The sequence below is a fragment of the Cibotium barometz genome, chromosome 21, assembly GCF_041138505.1.
Source record: "Cibotium barometz isolate CiBa-2024 chromosome 21, ASM4113850v1, whole genome shotgun sequence".
NCBI classification, from domain to species: Eukaryota; Viridiplantae; Streptophyta; class Polypodiopsida; order Cyatheales; family Cibotiaceae; genus Cibotium; species Cibotium barometz.
In genome coordinates, this window is record NC_141066.1 from 32610044 (window position 1) to 32630005 (window position 19962).

A 19962-nucleotide genomic window follows, 5' to 3' on the forward strand; every position below is an offset into this window, starting at 1 on the left:
AGAATTCTCAAGAAAAAACTCATATACTCTCTTTTAAAAGAATGTAACAAGGACATGACTCTCACCTTTACTTGTAACACTACCATGTAGGTTGCTTGCTTATTTTCACACCTTTCCTTACCCATGAGTATATTTTGGATATACAATCATAATGCTCTTGTTGTCTTGATCAGTTGAAGGATAGTTAAAATTAAACTTTTCATTAAGGCTCTGTTTTTTCTAAAGAATTTTGCAATTCCTCTTTTATGAAACTTATGCATGTTTGCAATTACTTTCATGGCTTCATTCTCGCTCATTTATTTACTAGTCATCATATAAAAGCAAAATTCCACAAACAATTGATTATTTATAGGCAATGTAACTAATCACCTCACTCAACAAGGTGAAGTTGGCATCAACGAGCTCTTCACCTGATGTTTCACAACACTCGGGACAAAATAGCTCAACTTGCATTCAATTTCATCTTTGTGCATATTAATTACTTTCTTAAGGAAAAGCCCATCTTTTATATTACCCAAGTTTCTATCCTTGACAATAGGACTTCATCACTTGATTGCATAAAAGTTCAAATTGATTTTGAACACAATCATGTTTGTCGAAAAATACCAGTGGCCCCCCTGCTTAATTGCACTTCCAGACCAACATACCTGGAGCTTATCTTCATTTTGCATGATGATGATTCAATTGCAATACTCCCACTAGCTCATAATAGTTAAGGGAACCAAAATGTGAAACATTACAATTTGTAGAATGTCTACAGTGCCAAAATTACAAAATCTGCTGAACCCACTGTTCCTGCTACATATTTAGGCTATACTTGAGTATTGACCCTTTTTTATGCTCTTCATGCAATTGTCTCTTCAGAGCTTCCAAAAAGGGGGGACAAAATTCAGTGAAGACTCTGCCATCAAAACATACAGCTCATGTCTCTTCTTGTGCCTATCAAACTACGCGAATCCCATGTCCTTACCAGAACAACATCAACTCAGGTCAAGTGACAAATAAGCAGATTATATAGAACTCGCTACCTGACAAGGAGTAAACTTATTTGAAGATGGCATGCTTTAGGCAGTCTTCAAGAGTTTAAATGATACCCAGTCTCCAGTCTCCAAGGTTATTATGACTCCATCAGCTGAACATTTGTGGCAATGGTCTGACTGCCATAAAAGCATCAACCATCTGCAAACAAAATATGACCCCTCTTCAAAACTGCATGACAATTTTTTTGAGACACAAATCCTAACCAGCAAAACCCTCTACACTTAAACAAATAGCCTACACAAGTTTTACAAACACTCCTTAAAATGAGCATGTCACCATGTCCAAAAGATGACTAGTACTAAACCCACTAATTGAAAAATAAGAAAATCTATTTACAAAATGGCGATACCAACACGCTTTCAATGTATTTAGCACAAAAAAATAGAGTAGAAAGGGCTAGCCTTGAAGACATTCAACAAGACAGTTTGTCACGGCAGATACAGCCAAGTGCTTCAGTCTTTGTAGAAAATAAATCACATCCCTCTATTACAAGTCCTTACATCATTTGGATCTTGTGGGCAGCAAGACGGGCTATTCTTGACCAGAATGATGGCAGGGTAACCACCACCCAGGCCAAACTGCTCATAAAACAGCAGACACTGGACCAAACATGTGTTGACACAAGCAGCTGCACAGTGGCCTTCAAATCGTGACCAACTACCCGACTTCCTTGCCAATTATCCAAGTTAGCTAATGACTATCCAGTTTAGGAGGTGGGCTCGTGCTGTAGCAGTTCTTACAGGTGCGTGCAGCAATCAGCAGATTAGTATTCACATCATTTAAATATAGTGACAGATGGACCACAAGACAGCCTTCAATTGACCTAGGTGATTCCACAAACAGCAAGCTGCCCAAAAATCAACAAACAGTGACCCGAAAATGCTTCCACACCCGCTGGCAGCAATACAAACAGTGATTCAGTATGAGGGAACTCCTGAAGCGTTATTAGTGCAGGTTCTAGTTGTTTGGTACTCTCACAGAAGTATTTCCAAATTAATGCACCAAATTCACGTACACTTCAATGTACAGAAAGGCAAAATAGAAAGAGAGAATCCCCCATGCCTCGATACGCCCACCTCCTCCCTCTTGTCATGACACACCACCATAGAACAGCACAAATGATCAAACACCATCATGTTGTCCATTGTCTCCATAAAATGAGGAAAGAGGAGGGGTACTTCTCTATATCAAACTACAAGTCTTATTCAAGCACACGTCCACCTTGAATTGTGTGATAACATGCAAGTAGAGACATTTCTTTAATAAACCCGGAGTTGGAACCAGACATCTTCCCTGACTTCTAAACATTTTTCTGCAACTAGAAGACCTCTTGCCAAAAATACAAGTCATCACTCAACAACTTTGGTCATATCTTCAAGTCACTCGTCTTCCATTGGTGCTATGCTAGTTCTAGAATTTAAAATAGGAGGATATTGCCTGCATCAGATCTACATTTCATACATGAACATGTAGCCTGTCCTCAATCCATGTGAGTCCTAGCCTGTAACAAGCCCTGTTCATCTTTCTACTGAAATAAAAGGGATATTGGTTGATTGCCACCAACAAAAACTAGCACAAACCAGCACTGAGGAAAAAGTTGTTATACTAAAGATCTCATAAAACAAGTGACCATACATTATGACAAAACTCATGGAGCACACATTTAGTACCTCATCTGTGACGGTGGCACGAGCTTTTTGATGACGATCAACCATCCCAGAAAGGATTTCAATGAGACGACATTTGACCTCTCCAGTTAACATTCTACCAGCACCATACTCCTGTCAAGCACATGAAAGGCAAATGAGGCAGATTTAGATTAAAAAATGCCTTGGCATTCAAAGTTTTTCATTGAACAAGTTCAATCCACCTTGCCTCTAAAGAACACAGGAGCACCTAAAGAGGATTTGACATCTCCAAACTTATTACAACACACACACACACACACACACACAAAAAATATATATTAACGTCTTCAAAAGACCCAGAGGCTTTATGAGACCAAAAAGGTAGTACAATGTATCCACAATGAATTTGAAATTTTTGGAAGCAACTCTGGCACTGGATTGTGCTTATGCATTTGCGATCAGGTCGAATCATTGCCCAATGTACGAAACTAAATACATAAGCTAAATTATTATCCGTGTGATGCTACATGATGACAATATGTGGTCATACAGTGATCATATTCCCACGGAGAGAGAAAGAGAGAAAGAAAGAGAGAAAGATATATTAAGTGTCTACTAAAGACCCAATGGGCCTATGAGACCGAAGTGATACAATAATGTCCATAGCATATCTCATCATGGAATGGACAGTAAAACAAAAAGAAAACATAAACATAGCTATCTCACTTGGGTGATACAAAACTGTCCATGGAAACTCATCATGGAAATACTAAGAACATAGAAACATGAGAGCAACATCAGCTCCGAGTAGATGGTATACCACTCTCCAAAATATCAAGCATGGGGCTAATGAGTATGGCCGAGAGGTCTCCCTCAGCGATGTCACGTGGAAAGGTAGCTCGATGGCGGTGGAGAATGTCTTGGATCTGGAGCTGATGAGGCGATCGTGGTCCGGGGGGGGGGGGGGCACGCTAGAGTGCGAAGGCTCGGTCCGAGGTAACTCCTCTCGGGTGAGGTAGGTCGGGAGCAGCTCGTGGAGGGTCCACAAGATCCACTACATCAGTGTCCTCCATGGAAATCTCATCATGGAATACAAAGAACATGAAACATGAGAGGAGCATCATCCCCCATGGATGGTATACCAACTCTCCAAAATATCAAGCATGGGGCTAATCAAGAAGGCCAAGAGGTCTACGTCACGAGGAAAGGTAGCTTGATGGCGATGGAGCATAAACTAGATCTGGAGCTGATGAGGGGATCGTGGCCGACATCCAAGGAGGCAGGGGGCATCGGGCACGCTGGAATGCCGAGGCCCGGTCCAAGGTAACTCCTCTCGGGCCAAATGGGTCCAGAGCAACCCGAGGTGGGTCCACGGGATCCACTATATGGGTGTCCTCTTCCTGCTGGGTCCAGAAGAAGATGGTGATGGTTGGTTGATGGGAGAGGCCGCGGTGGCTGGGGCCGAAGCTCTCTCAAGAAAGTTTCCATGTATCTACAAAGCTTGAGCAAGAAGAGCCCTAGGCAATGCTAATGAGCCTTGAGAGTAAGCCAAATCTCTCATGGAACAAACAGTGAAACCTCCCGCCGATCTCATAGTATACCGGGAAGCGACATATGTAATGCTCCTCTGTCTCAACCTCTGTGTGGCATAATCGGCAAATCCTCTTCTCCCTGGTTCTCCATATGAGCTCCCCCGCTCTAAAGACGCGCTCAGCTTTACCTGTCTCCACTCTAAGGCGGTGGGATGCAATCGCAATCCGCATGGCATGGGACATGTGAACACTCAAGTAGCTCGGCTGTTGGATAAGTCCATCCTCACTGACCATGAGGAAGTGATCTCCGTAGAAGTGCATCTTCAGTGGCACATCTTCGGTGGGAGCTCCGAAGGTGTGATCCATGTGCAGTAGGTGTAGAGGCCGAGAAGATCTAACCGGATAACCCCATTGGTGTCCTCATGAGAAAGCTGGAGAGAAGTGGAGTCCAAACTGTACTGAAGGGATGGGAGGAGGTCCATGCGGAGTCCATATCTTTAGAAAGACACACACACACACACACACACAAAGCCTTTGCTCTTACCTTAATGATGGTGCATGCACAGTAGAACAACTTGGAAGTGTACCATTTCTTTCTAACGAAGCAGCTGCTGGATGATATCGGGATAAGACAAACTCCCATGCAGCAAAGAGGGGTATTAGTTCAACATGAGACTGGACCAAGAACTTTCTCAAGAGAAAGTTGCACCCTCATCGAGGGTCTTTGTTATAGATGATTAAGATATTGGCAAAAACATGCCATTCTGAACTAGACCCACATTCAAAATTGCTGTATTGGAATTGGGAGCTACTATGCAATATCACAAACACACGCAGAGAACTGACCATGACATAGATACATACCATCCACAAAAAAGGATATAAGTCATTCATGATAGCACAGTTGAGACCCGAGTTTCCACGCTTGCCATGATTAAACTTATTGAGCCTCCACTAGACGGATACATGGTATGTGGCCTCAAGAAACCTAGCTTGCAGGAAACGTGTGTGGAAGAGTAGGAAACGCCGTTTCGGCGTTTCTGTAGAAGGGCCACATTTCTCACCATGGGAAACGCTTAGGAAACGGCGAGTTTTTACCCCAAAAAAAAACGATTTTTGACCTTGGGTGTGGCCCGTTTTGGTGCAGCACATTAAAAGAAAAACGGTATAAGTGGCCCAGCCCATTAAAAGAAAAACGGGGCCACTTATAAAGTGGTCCGTTTTGTTGCAGTTTATTAAAAGCATTTTAAAAAAAAAGGGCCAACATATATATATATATATATACTTTTTGGCTTTTTTTCTAAGGTCCATTAAAAAAAAAGACTCGCCAGCCTTTTTTCTATACTTTTTTTCTAAGGTCCATTAAAAAAAAAGACTCGCCAGCCTTTTTTTTAAGAAAAACGATTTCTCAGTCTTGTTCGAGTGTTCTCTCTACTCGCCTTCATCCTCCATGGGTCCATGCAACCTCAATGAGTGCCTTGAGGATCTAGTTGAGGATGAGGGTGTACTTCCCATGTAATAAATTTGTATCTTGCACTGTCATTGATGGCTGAAATTCAGCCCTTATGGACTCCTACTTCCCATGTAAACAAGTTGTATCTTGCACAATCATTGATTAATGAATTTCAGCCCTTATGGTCTTCTTTTCATCTACTTTGTTACATGCTTTTACATGTTTCCTCCCTTCAAAAACTATATGTAAACATGTGCTATATTTTTTCTAAATGTCTGTGTTCTTTTCAAATCTTAGCCTACCCCCGATGTTTCCTAGTAAATGGGTTTCACGTTTCCTTGCGTTTACTTAGGCTTGCCGTTTCCTGAACAGAAACGTTTCCTGCAACCTAGCAAGAAACTCTTGTAGACAACCCTGACAATTTGACCTTCGTGAGGCTTCCTCTCAAACTTGCTCCAAGGCAGTGTGGTAGAGGAAGGGGGCACCAACCAGGGTGCCTGACTGGCTATCCTGCCAAACCCACTCCGCCCACTCTGCTTAGCTCACTCGACAAGGAACTCGCTAACCCAAGTCCACATCATCCAAGCAAGGTTGTCTCAGATCACAACAACAGATGGGCCAACTTGCCTTCAGTGATCTCTACCACTTGCACTCCTTACTGCCTACTCATGGAATATTATCAGGCCCTATTTACTTTAAAATGTTCTCTATAAGCATCCCTGAGGTATATCATACAGAAGAGAGCCTTGCCATATCCAAGCATCATTTGTGCATTCCAACAAGCTTATTTCGCTAGCAGTCAATCCAAGCTGCATGAAATTCCTGTAGCCACCACCTACTCCTTTCCACTGCCAACCTCATCCTATGACTCACACACAAAAAACTGTGTAGTGTGTCAAACATCAGGACGTGTCCTGCATACTTTTTCATATTACACTTGTCCACTAAGAGAGAGAGAGAGAGAGAGAGATTGTTTTTACGTCTACGAAAGACCCAACGGGTGTTTGAGACCAAATGTAATACTACAAGTGATCTATGGATAATTGTATGCCAAGAAAACATGAAAGGAGAAAAAACTAGCTACCCAAATAACAAGACCCAAGTTGCATGTGCAATGTGATAAACCGAACTAGCCATGTGATATCCTCATCCATGATAGTACCATCCTCCTCCATGACAGAGCATAGGGCTATCATGAAGTCCACCTTGTGTGGTCCACGTCTTCAGAGCTTGTGGTATAAGTGCATGGCACTGTGTGAAGGGAGCCTCACAATACCATCCTCAGCGAGTACAAATCTGATGGTTGAAAGGATGCCTGGGATCTGTAATGGGAGTCTGCCAAGGTGTCGCAAAGCATCCTGGATATACATCTAGCAGGTGGAAGCTCGTGATGCTTGGGGCCAGGGACATCTCACCTGTAGTATAGATCTAGTAATCAGGAGGATACACCAATTAAAACACCCCTCACAACAAGTTTAACTAGGAGGGCTACGTTCTTGTTACATGCATTGCAGAAGCGTGATCATGATTAATGCTAAGCAAAACAAACTAATGTTAATCCTATGTTTAGCAAACACACACAAGCCCAGATGTAACGCTAATTTCCAAAACGTGAATATGTACAATGGTTCTTGGATCTAGACTTAGATCCAGTTTGTGCAATGCTATCCTATGATGCAAACCAAAGACTCCTGATATCCTTCACTTGCTGACGCACAAGAGAAGTAGCTCCTGTTGATCTAGAAACGTGCCCTTGCTGCCTTGCTTCTAGTCTTACAGACTCTGGCATATGGATGTGTACTGAAGTGCCTAATGCATAGGCTACAAGTGGGAACGTCGTGTTCAAGTTCGTTTACCCTTTTCAGCCCATCAAAACAATGTGAAAAAAGTCATATTTTGTGTCCAAACCAAGCCCCAAAGGAGTCCCATCCATGGGTGCATGTCCTCAGCACGTCCCGGCACCATTTCGGCTGCCAAAACAGCCCCAAACAGGCCATACCCTGCCTCATATCTTGCCAAGATTCTGGCTGCAACGGGAAGCCATGACCATGTGGCACTCACAGATGTGATGCACATGACAGTTCTATATGTGGATACACAACTGCAGGAGGATCAAGATGCTCCAAGACATGATTTCCCTGAAATTACTTTTTCCGTTTCCTCAACTCCTAGAAGCCCACTACAAGCTTGGGAGAAATACCAAGAAGCGGTGATATTTACACGACCATAGAGCCATGATGTATCAAACTTACAAATTAATAAATTCTTTTGGATTACCCATAGAGAGATTCTGATAGAAGACATTACGATAAACACAAAAAAAGGCTCCTCTCCAAGCTGCAATGTCAGTAACATGGTAAAAGATCCTCAATCTAAGGTTTTCTTAAGAAATGAAACCAGAAGTTAAAGTTGAGAAAGAAATAGAAAGTAATTGGCAAGTGGGTGAAGCACACAAATGAGAAAAGATTTTGGATTAAGATTACATAATGAGAGAAGTTAGCCCTGACCACGTTGAATAGACGACAAAAGCATAGCTGAACCCCTCATTGATAACACCCTCCAAATGGCATGTCACTATCACAAATATGTCATTCAGTAAACACAGAGATCCGGATCCCCTTTAAGATCTAAATTAGTCTTAGCATTAAGGCTTTTCAAATACAAAAGACATGATATGCCCGAAACAAAATCAACTAGTAACAAAACAAATAGACCACATTAGAAATAGACCACATTAGAAATACCGAGATAGAAGCAACCTTCGTAAGGACAGGGTGCCATACCTGCTTGATGTGAGCAAGCTCTTCATCACTCTCAAGAAAGAATGTAAGGTATTTTACTGGCACGTCCACCTGTCTCAGAAAAAAAAAAAGATCACTTCTCTGATAGTTCACACGCCTAAATCAATCTATAGCTTCATTTTAAGATATCATTTAAAAGATAACCAAAAAAAAAACTGATTGCCCATTATCACCATAAAAAAGGATAAATCTGAAATTGGTAGATTGCAAATGGTTTACAAACAACAGAAACAAAAATGATCATTTCTCAGATAATTCTGCTGAAACACTTGCAGTTGCACAAATGACTAGTTTAAATAAAATTCTTGTTGTGAGTCAAAAATTGAGGTGATATTGTCCCCAAGGCAGTAGCCTAGTGGATAAGACTTCGGACTTTCTACAGGAGGTCTTGGGTTCAAATCCTGTTGGGGACACCTCATACTAAGGGTGTGTTCACGTGCAGGTGGCCACATAGGCTGCCATCCGCACACCTTAGGCCGTCATCATTTGATTGTCTTGGCGCTTGCTTCCACCCTCCTCTTCGATGATCCTGCGGCAACAACAATGTGCAACACTTGCCCTTCAAGCTCACACTCTGGATCAAGGATGATGGTTGCCATGGACATCAAAGATCGCGAATCAACTTGCGACACTCAGTTCTACCAAAGCTGTGCAGGGTGTTCACTCCAATCGGCCGAGCAACTAAATTGTGAGAAAACCAATAGAATAACACCAATCACTTCCAGAAACACAAAACTCAAGAAGCCAATAGACGACGCTATCCACAAAATCTCAAGTACACCCCAAAAAAAAAAAAACCGAGCTCAAGACTAATAAAAAGTGGAGACAGTTTCAGACCCTACAGCAGGATAGTTAAGGCATCAGAGCGTTGATGTGCACAAGTTGGGAAGTCCTGAAGAAACATCTACAGATAATAGGTAACAAAAGAGAATACTGAGAAGCCAAAACAAGAAGACCCTATTATAAGCAAAATCAGTAGAGTACAAGTGAGGGTGCCTTGCACAAGATGTGTATTCTCTACCTTTGAAGCCTGATCTATAGTTGGCAAAGCCCCTTAGTGCATTGATTTGGGTGACGAACAATTCAAAGCAGCCCTAGGTTAGTGAATATTGTACCCACAGGTCTAAGCATCCTAGAGAATTCTAGTTGGAAGTCTCAATACATGATAAAGGCCTTACTTTCAATTATTTGTTCACTCCATATCTGAACCTGGTTTACTACTGTTTAGCAAAACTTTTCGATTGTTGTTCTTACACATGCCCCTCAGAATAGTTATCAGTTTTACCGATGAGAACAAGAGAAACGAAGAACAAGAAAAACAAAGATTGTAAAATCAGCTGAAGGATTTGTTAGTCCTTAACTTGATAACAGCCAGCAATTCAGGTTGACAATTCAGATAGCATGCTCCAGCTAACTACCAATCTATCAGCCAATAGAGATTGGCTAGCCCAGAAAAGATGCACTTAGTAAATTGGAATTCCGAGGAAAACAAGATCAATAAGCCATAAGTGTACAATAAAAGTGTACTCAGACAAATAAAGACTGCAGGTTATGCAATGAAGACGTTTGTATGCATTGGCTACCTCACAATTGTAAAATCAGCTTAAGGATTTGTTAGTCCTTAACTTCTTTGATTACAGCCAGCAATTCAGGTTGACAACTCAGATAAAATGCTCCGGCTAACTACCAATCTATCAGCCAATAGAGATTGGCTAGCCCAGAAAAGATGCACTTGGTAAATTGGAATTTGGAGGAAAACAAGATCAATAAGCCATCACACAATAAAAGTATACTTGAACAAATAAAGACTGCAGGTTATTCAATACAGACGTCTGCATGCATTGGCTACCTCAAGATTGGCACCATTCTTCTTGTGTTCATCAATAGTGGCTCCCCCTCCAGAGAATGCATATTTGTTTATCTGCAGTTGCAGCACACTTAACTTAGATATATGTAAAAGAACCTACTAGAGATAATAAACTAATCTTGTCTTTAATCTATCCCCAAACATCTAAACCATCTTCATTTTCAACTCAACAGCCTGCCTCTTATGGCAGGCAAGGCCAGACAAATCATCACTGGAGCATCACTTCCAAAAAAGTTATACACCAAAAAAGATATACATGCAGCAAATGGATACACTAAAGCTGAAACTAAAACAGTGGGGTGTCAGAGCTAAAAGGCTAACTCGTGATTTCTTTTCTATCATTGCCTAATGCACTAGCACAAGGAAGAAGGGGAGAGGGAGGATTTAACATTTTAGTTCTAAGCCTAGTGGGCACAGGACTATATATACCTAGATGAATCCAGGAACATGCCCAAATTCACCTTATCAGAAAGTGCAATTTATAACCTCATGGTAGTCATCCACAAGAAAATAAACCATCAACTCCATCATGCATAGTATAGGCTTAGATACTACGACATCCCCACTAACATCATCAGTGCCCAATAGTGGATGTAGAACTTGGTATTAATATATCACACACACACATAAGAGCATACATCTATACAAAGGTCTGTGTACTGAATTTCTGTCAGAGCTTCGGAGATACGACTAGCTAATGAGGAGAAAAAATAGCTCATATTCATTTACTGCACTTAAGTGATTATGCATGTTCAAAGCTGCAATTTCTCTTCTTTGAGGAATTGAGCTTTACTAGAAAAGGAGCCTAGACATGTGTGCCCATGCATAACGCATGCTTCAATGTTGATGACAACATTACCATCACTTTGGCAAGAGGCTTCAAACATCATTAGCGTTTTGAGAAAAGAATAACTACCTGCCCAATCATTTATTGAAACAGTATTTTGCTCTTCTTCATGTTCTTTATGTACTCAATAAAATTGATGATGTGTTATATCTAAAAAACAAGGAGCATAGCCATTAAAACTATTTACCTTGTTCTTGATGTCTTTCGCTGAATCTGTCACATATATTGCCGAGTTTGGATCGCTGGCAGACATTTTCCCACTTTCACCCTACATAGCAGTTGTCACACTTTAGAAAAAAGGAACCTTTAACAAATTTAATAGATAATAAACCCATGAGTTAAAATACTGGCTCTGCAGTCCATCCCATACTGATTGACCAATAGTGTATATGCTTTAGCACAGACACACATCACAAAGCAGAGCATATATCTTGCAGATGTTTTATTTTCATTTGGAATTCTATGATAAAAGGTTGTGTGTACATTTAAGTGGTAAATTAAGTTCTACGGAAAGCACCCTGTTACATATTCCATTCAAGGTGGATCATGATTTAGGCTAGAAAAGGTTTGTGTGCCTTGGTAATCCAACAACAAAATCCATTGAGATACTTTGCCACTTGTTCTTATTACTTAAGTATCTCAAGTAGATGCGGCATACCATCAGCTCTAACCCTCAGCTTTGTTGAGCTTGACATTGGGTACACTTCAACACATAATCCTCAACAAAGGATCTCATATGTGGCTAATAAAACAACGTGCCAACCAAGGCTAAGGTTCTCTATGTGCCCAGGTGCCGTGCACACTGTGCATCATGATTGTGGCACTAGTACATTTTTTTTCTTGGAGATGTCCACATTACTAGCCATGATTCAATCTGGGTCATTGTGCACCATTTGACCAAGATAACTAGGTTTACACCTACTAAGTCAACAACTAAAGCTCACAAGTTCGCTCAACTCTTTGTAGAGCAAATATAAAAGCTCTATGGTTTGCTAGAGGAGACTATCAATGACAAGGATTCTAAATTTACTACACAATTTTGACAAGCAACGTTTTCCAAATTGCAAACCAATTTGAGCATGTCATCATCAAATCATCTCGAGTCAAATAGATAGACAGAGCGATCTTTCCAAAGTATGGAGGATAAGCTTAGGGCATATGTCTCCAAGATGTAGTCTTAAGTAGGAGAAGTACCTTCCATGCATAAAGTTCACAAATAACAGTAGTAAGCATTCCACTACTAGATTTAGCCTGTTTATGCTTATGTACGAGTATCAACCTAGATCACCCATAGTATCAAGTGCACACCTTAATTTGGTGCCACATGTAGGCATAATTATTCCTTGCAGCTGCCTTAGCATCAGAGTTAAAGGATATGGGCGGTTTAAAGAAGTTCGACAACCCTATAGGTGCCCAGATGTGCTCATGACATGGACCAATGGTTGGGAATGAACACATTTTTTTGGCCTGAAAAGGGCTGGCCGACCTGAATATGACTTGCTATAAAAATCTCTATAAAAAGGCAAGTCAAGGGTCATTCATGGGCATTCAAAGATAAGAGATGCACAGCCAAGACCAAGGGCAAGAGAGCCAAGACCAAGGGCATGCAGCCACAACATCTCGATCAACAAAGTAAACTTATAAATCAGAATTTTCCATTAATGCACAGCAGAGGATAGTTGTTACGTACGTGGACACTTAGGGACCTAATCAAGCGGGTATAGGGGACCCTAGAATTAGGACTTTGATAGGTAGATACTTGGCTACGGTTCCTGGATTGATAAAACATGCGTAATGGATGTTTTATCGCAAGTTAGCTATTTATGGCATAGTTATCACTATATAAGTGAGGGCCTCGGTTATTGTGAGACGGCTGTGCAGATGCACCACAGAAGGTATGAGATCAGACATGCTCATGCCGTGCACATGCCAAGTACATAGGTTGGCGTGTTGAAGGCCTTCATGTAGACTTTGATGGTATGGGATGCTGGAGTTAGACATGGGCCTATGGGATTGTGCAAGAGCCCTCTTGGCTCGAGGCAGATCGGTGGATGCCGGTCACGGTTGGGAGGCGGGCTAGCCTGCTACCTCATGATTTGGTTTAGTACTACTGTGTTTCAACTGTGTTTAGGAAAAATTTTGAGAAAGACTTCACAATTGGTATAAGAGCCACCCTAACGCAGATGCTAACAAAAGGTATGTCTAGGTGTCATAGATGTCAAGATTTCCATGTATTTCTCTCATGGTTTCTCTTTCTTTGAAAATGAATTGCATTGTTGAAGTTTGTATAAAGATTTGTAAGCGTCGAGGTTGGCATGTTGCTGTGTGTACGACAGATGGGAAAGAAGTGTTGGTTTTGTATGTGTTGGGCTTAAGGCGAGTACCCGACAAATGGTCTAAGAGGGGGGAGACCCTATGAGCAGTGCCTCAACATCGACTTGGATTCTACTTCGACATATTTGTTTGTTTCGTATTCATTGAATGTATTGATCCTAGACAGCATGCCCGTGGATTATTCCTTAATAAATTCCTGAGACGGGGCGGGGCATGTTCACCGTTCAGTGTGGTGTTCTGTGCAAGATCCCTATTCCCTTCTCTCTCTCCCCTCTCTCTCTCTCATTATATCTTGGCCACGTGGTTGAATCTGTCACAGCACGCCCCGCTGAGCTTACAATGGTATCAGAGCAGGATTTCTCTTGAAGAAACTTTCTTGGGATGCCATGTCAAGAGCAAAGGGAAACCAAGGGCCTAATGAAGGGAACAACTATGAGGCCAATCGAGGACTTCAAGATGGGAAACAAGGCTAACAATCTTTCTCGTGAGACCGCGGTCATGTCTTCAGCACAGTACCAAGACTTTCAACAGTTCAAACGATTTCTCAAAGACAAAGAATTTGTTGCTTGGAGAACCAAGAGGGAACATGACCAAAGAAGGGCTCAAATGTTTCAACAATTCCTCAAGGAAAGTGTTACGACCTTGTGTTTTCCTCTGGCCAGTATGCAAGTGGGCACGGGCACGGGATGGACAGTGTGAATGGCATCCGTTTGGAATCGGGAAAGAAACCCATGTGTGGCCAGCCCAAGTGTGAAGAGGACAAAAGGATTTAAAGTTTAGAAGGTTTTAAAACCTTTGATGATAAAATAATAATTTTTATTTGGAGGATACGCTTTTGCTATTGCTTTTAGTTTTTGGAGAAAAGCGAACTGAATCCATCCTTGTTAAAAAGGGAAGGGTGGCAGAATTCGTTGGTCGTGTGGTGTGTGCGGGCGCTTCCTCTCCTTGTATGGCTGGTCGCCACAGAGCACAAGCGACGCATAGAGCTTCAGCGCAGGTAGCACTGGACAGAGAGAGCAAGGGTCGGTGTTTTTGTTTGCTTTCCTTCGGCTATGGCGATGTCACATGCACTCTGCACTCAGTGCATGGTGACAAGATGGCTCATCATCAGAAGTGCAACAGTTGTACAGTTTTAGAACCCAATAGGATGATAATTGTCGTACGCCGTGACCCCATTGTACATCCTCAGTCCAGGATAAGTCAGGCACGAGCTACGTAGGTCATTCCTCAGCCTTAGCGGGTCAGTCAGTCAGTCAAGTCCCTTAACCCACTTGGAGAGAATCATTCATGCATGTAGAGTCAGTAGAAGCCTTAGGGTTTGCATCAGAAAGCACTCTGCATCCTGCATAATATGCATTCATATGCCTGTGCATCATTTCGAACATCCCCGAAGCCTTAGGAAATTTACTGGGATTTATCTGGTATTTTTTCCATATTTAATAGTATTTATTTAGCATTATTTGCATTATTGGGCATTTATAAATATAAAACTTTATTAAATGACCAACCTCCAATTAGTATAAATAGGCTTGCATAGAGCCTATTTTCTCATTCAGTCTTCATTGTGCTAAGAGCTCTCCTCCTCAGCCCTAGGAGCATTCTTGCCTTCAGCCCTAGACTAATCCAGCCCTTGGAGCTCATAAGCTTGCTTCTCCAGCCCTTGAGAACCCCTTGCTTCATACAGCCCTAGGCGCCTGCTATCAACCTCCAATCAGCCTGTTTTCAGCATCAAAGCAGCCCTGATTCAGTCCTCTACAGTCTCTAATTCAGCATACCGTCAAGCATCAGTTCAACGCCAGCATTCAGCCTGCAGTACCCTGCGTTTTTCTGTCCAGCAGCAGAATACCTCTGCGTTTCTGTCCAGCAGCCTCAGTACCCTGCAGTTTCTGTCCAGCGGCCCCAAAACCTCTGCGTTTCAGTCCCTCAGCACCCCTACAGGCCTGCGTTTCTGTCCACAGCAGTTTCCAGCCCTGAATCTGCAGTTTGCATCAGTATCCAGCCTTCTGTGCATCATCCATACATGCAGCAGTCATCTGGTGAAGGTAACACAGCATTCATAAGTGTTTTCAGCATTCTAACATAGTGTAGAACAGTCCACCTTCTTCTTCTCTCAGCCTCAGGTGTGCAGCCCTTCCTCACGCCCTTGGGAAGAGTGCATAGGCTCGAGATCAGGTCATCGAGGTGTTTCTACAGCAGTGTACAGATCGGCCACTCTCCGATCCTCCGAGATCTTGCATTTGGCTTATCTACAGTCCACAGTCATTCTCTCTAAAGAAATAAAGCAAATACTATCTCGTTATCGGGATAGGGGGCCCTTCAGTGGGTAATTCGGGACCCAATCTGGTGTACAGTTCTCATATCTCTCTCACTCATCTCTTTAAAGTTTGAAGTATTGAAATGGATTGCTAAACTCACGAAACTCAGGATACAGAAGACGGTGTGAGCATTTGTGTGACAGGATCTTCCAATACAAAGACTTCCGCTGCATATCACATTGGTATCAGATTCAGATTGTCCACACACACCGTATCCTAGCGTGGGGGCATCCTTGGATGGTTAGATTGCGTTCCGACACGACCACCGACTTCAGCATCATGTCTACAGGAGAGAGTACTCATCAGCCGGAAGATGTCTCCCCCGAAGGAGACCTCGTTCTTCCGCCTACAGCAGACACCATAGCTCTTCTTAGAGCTCAGAACCAGCTGCTCATGGAGCGTCTCCAACTCTTGGAGGCAGCAGCAGCACGTCCTTCTACACCTCCAGCAGCACCCGACTACATCTCCCTCTTCTTTCAGATGGAACAACAAAGGAGAGAGGACGAGGCCCGAAGGAGAAGAGAAAAAGAAGAAAGACGGGACTACAAGGAAGCCCAACGCAGGATCGACGAAGACCGGCGTCAGGCTGAACTCGCCGCTCGGGAATACCAACGTGAGCTTGATCGAGAACGTATGTTACTCGAACACCAACGGGAAAAGGAGGCCATACACTTGAGGTATCAGCAGCTCTCCTCAGTCTCCCCAGTCATAGGTGTCACCAGCCAGCATCCCGCAGCAGCATCAACCACCATCATTCGCAGTCAACCAAATTTCAGTAAGTATGATGGTAAGTGTGATCATTCATCAGTTAATCAATTTGTTCATCAGTTTAATGCTCATTTTCCATTAGCTAGGATCACAGACCCACAAGACAAAGTCCACTTAGCGGCTCCCCATCTCACTGGTGAGGCAGTCACTTGGTGGCAGCATTGGTCTAGTATTCATACAGACCAGGCCACAGGTGTCACAACCTTTGACTGGGACATCTTTGTCGATGACCTAAAGACCAGATTTCTCCCGCCACAGTACATGACCGGTCTGAAAGACGAGTTCTATGGACTCAGACAGAACGGATCCCCAGTGCTTCAGTTTTCCGGTAAGGTTATTACTTTAGCACAGCAGTTAGGGTTATCTGAGCAGGCCAAGATGGAGCAATTCATTCGTGGATTGGACTCTAACATTCGGTTCATAGTTCGTAACTTTGAACCAAGTACATACGACCGGGCTCTGACTCTCACTCAGAATGAAGAAATGAAGCTTAACGGGGGCAAGCCCAAGCAGGCATCTCAGTCCAGTACTAAACCCCAGCAGCAACAATCAGCTGCACAGACAGGGAAAGGTAACGCATCTTCTAAAGATGCTAAGAAGGACAGCAGTAATAGCTCCAGTTCAAGGGGTAAGAAGGATAAAGAACCTAAGAAAACCCCTGATGAAAAGGCTAAAGCAGGCATTACTGGAGGTTATCTTCCTCCAGAGGAGCAAAGGAAGTACCAGTCAGAAAATAGATGTTTTTTCTATCATATTATAGGGCATGGTAAGAAGGATTGCCACAAATGGCAAGCGGCACAAGCTGCCAAAGCTCCTTCTGCCATAGTTGCCACAGCCTCCCCAGCTCCTCCAGCCCCACCTACTACCTCAAATGCAGTTTAACTTTTACCTTCCATGCATCCTATGCCATCCGTGGTATTTGATGCTAAGCGGGAGGGTGAGAGCGATGCTGCTCAGAAGAGCCTCATCCGAGCTTATGGCTCTGCCCGGGGCCAACAGTTTGTAGTCCTTTTCGATATGGGCAGTTCTGAAGATGCCATCTCTCCCCAGTTGGCTAATAAATTAGTCCCATATCATCTGGATGTGGATGGGTTTACACCTGGTCTTCGCACCCACATTTCCCAAAAGGCACAGCAATTTGCCTTTGAAGTTCAGAAGGCCTCATTTCAACGAGATTTCATCGTCTCCCCTCTGTTAGGGTGTGACATGATCTTAGGAATTCAGTGGTTCCGTCGGTATGAGCCTATTCCCAATTGGGGACAGGACACTTTTACTATTTGTAAAGGTTTTCCTGAGCCTGTCATGATTCGGGGGGATAGAAGCATTCTTGGCATCCCATTGATTTCACATCTCCAGGCCAGACGAGCTATCCGCAAGGGAGCAGAAGGAGCACTCCTTTATGTTCGTGCTCAAACAGCCCCTCCCTCATTAGTAGCATCCATTACATCTTCAGTCCCTCAGTTAGCAGACCTCCTATCCAAACACCACGACATTATGCTTAGGGACGATCTCCCACCCAGTCTCCCACCCTCTCGCCTTGAGGACCATCACATGATTTGGTCCCTAGATCAGATCCTCCTAGCAGGTTTCCCTATCGTCTTTCCAAGACTTTAGAGGGCGAGTTGGAAAAGCAGTTATCTGAGCTTCTCCGAGCCGGATTCATTCGGCCTTCTTCCTCCCCATTTGCTGCACCTATCCTATTTGTCCAAAAGAAGGACAAGTCTGCACGCCTTTGTGTAGACTACAGGGCATTAAACAAACTCACTATCAAGAATAAGTTTCCTATGCCCAGGATAGAGTACATTTTGGAGCGTTTAGACGGTGCTAAGTTTTTCACTAAGATCGACCTCAAGAGTGGTTACCATCAGGTCCGCATTTTTGAAGCTGACATTCCAAAAACAGCTTTTCGGACAGAGCGTGGTCACTACGAGTTCGTAGTCATGCCTTTTGGGCTTACAACTGCACCCGCAACGTTCAATAAGATGATGTCTAGGATTTTTGCAGTCCATATTGGGAAGTGTGTTTTCATATTCCTTGATGACATACTAGTCTTCTCAGCCACTGCGGAGCAGCATGAGAAAGATGTGGAGAAAGTCTTGCAAGTTTTGCGAGATAATCAGCTCTACATAAACGCCAAAAAGTCTATATTTGGTGTTAAGGAAGTTTAATATTTGGGCTACATCATCGGTTCCGATGGGATTAGACTGGACCCATCAAAGGTTCAGGAGATCTTAGATTGGGACATTCCTAAGACCGCCCAAGAAATCCGTTCATTCGTAGGTCTTTGTCAGGCCTATAGTACCCATGTCCATCAATTTTCCAACCTTGCAGCACCTCTTACCGACTTGCTCAAGGGGGTGAAGACTCGCAAGCAGAAAGTCTCAGTTACAGGTAAGGCACTTGATGCATTCCGTGCACTCCAGAAAGCTGCCTCAGAAGCACCTGTATTAAAGTTAGCATCATGGGACGAACCTTTCAAGGTCATCACCGATGCCAGCAATGTAGCCATAGGTGCAGTCCTCCAACAGGACAATAGACCCGTGGCATATTATAGCAGAAAGTTGGATGTCGCCGAAAAGAAGTATTCGGTATATGACAAAGAGCTTTTGGGTGTGATCACAGCGCTCAAACATTGGAAGCCTTTTCTTTATGGACAGGCTTTCACAATGAAAACAGACCACCAAGCACTTAAGTGGCTTCAGACTATGCCAAGTGCCCAGTGGAGTGATCGACAGGCCAGGTGGAGTCAAATCTTCCAACAATTTGGAGGTATGATTGAATACATTCCTGGTAAGCATAACCCAGTAGCAGATGCTCTCAGTCGAAAGTCCAGCATCCAGGCAGTCCACGAAGCTACCATTCTCGAAATCACGGAGAAGGACTTGGATAGTATGAAAGACCAATATGTCGACTCCCCTGAGTTTGGTACTCAATATAGTTTGGCCCTCACTTCTGAGCCTGGCCACTATTCAGTACAGAACGGTTGGTTGTTCTACAAGAACCGTCTCTGTGTTACTCGGGAAAAGCGTTCCGCTCTTCTCCACGATGCCCATGACTCCTTAGTTGGAGGACATAGGGATATCAACAGTACCCTCAAGAAATTAGAACGGTCCTTTTATTGGCCAAAAATGAGGCGTGATGTCTATGCACATGTACAAGCCTGTAAGATTTGTCAAAAAGTCAAGGTTCCCCATACAAAGAAGGCAGGTTTACTTCAACCTTTGCCTATCCCCGACGGACCTTTTATCGACATATCTATGGACTTTGTAGGGCCTCTACCAGCATCCACTGGATCCCGTAACACTCAATGTTTTACCATTGTGGATCGCTTTAGTAAATTCTGCATGCTCATCCCATGCAAGCATACGGCCACAAC

The 19962-nt window shown here is 43.1% G+C and overlaps 1 protein-coding gene across 4 annotated transcripts in view; it reads right to left on the reverse strand.

Moving 5' to 3' along the window:
* Positions 1 to 482: 482 nt before the first annotated feature.
* Positions 483 to 19962, reverse strand: part of LOC147627093 (Nucleotidylyl transferase superfamily protein) — a 39329-nt gene continuing 19849 nt past the window's right edge. The window contains exons 8-13 of one of the 4 annotated variants that reach the window (XR_015268442.1): positions 11357 to 11437; positions 10305 to 10376; positions 8438 to 8506; positions 2712 to 2822; positions 1029 to 1179; positions 483 to 901 (exon numbers count right to left, since the gene is read on the reverse strand). Coding sequence is in view for 2 of the 4 variants with exons in the window: in XM_086815665.1 (XP_086671791.1) it covers positions 1129 to 1179; positions 2712 to 2822; positions 8438 to 8506; positions 10305 to 10376; positions 11357 to 11437 (384 nt within the window). In the remaining 2 variants the exon portion in view is untranslated. Of the gene's footprint in view, positions 1180 to 2532; positions 2570 to 2711; positions 2823 to 8137; positions 8229 to 8437; positions 8507 to 10304; positions 10377 to 11356; positions 11438 to 19962 lie in introns of those variants that run through there. The other 3 variants (XM_086815665.1, XM_086815666.1, XR_015268443.1) reach the window with 3 other exon arrangements.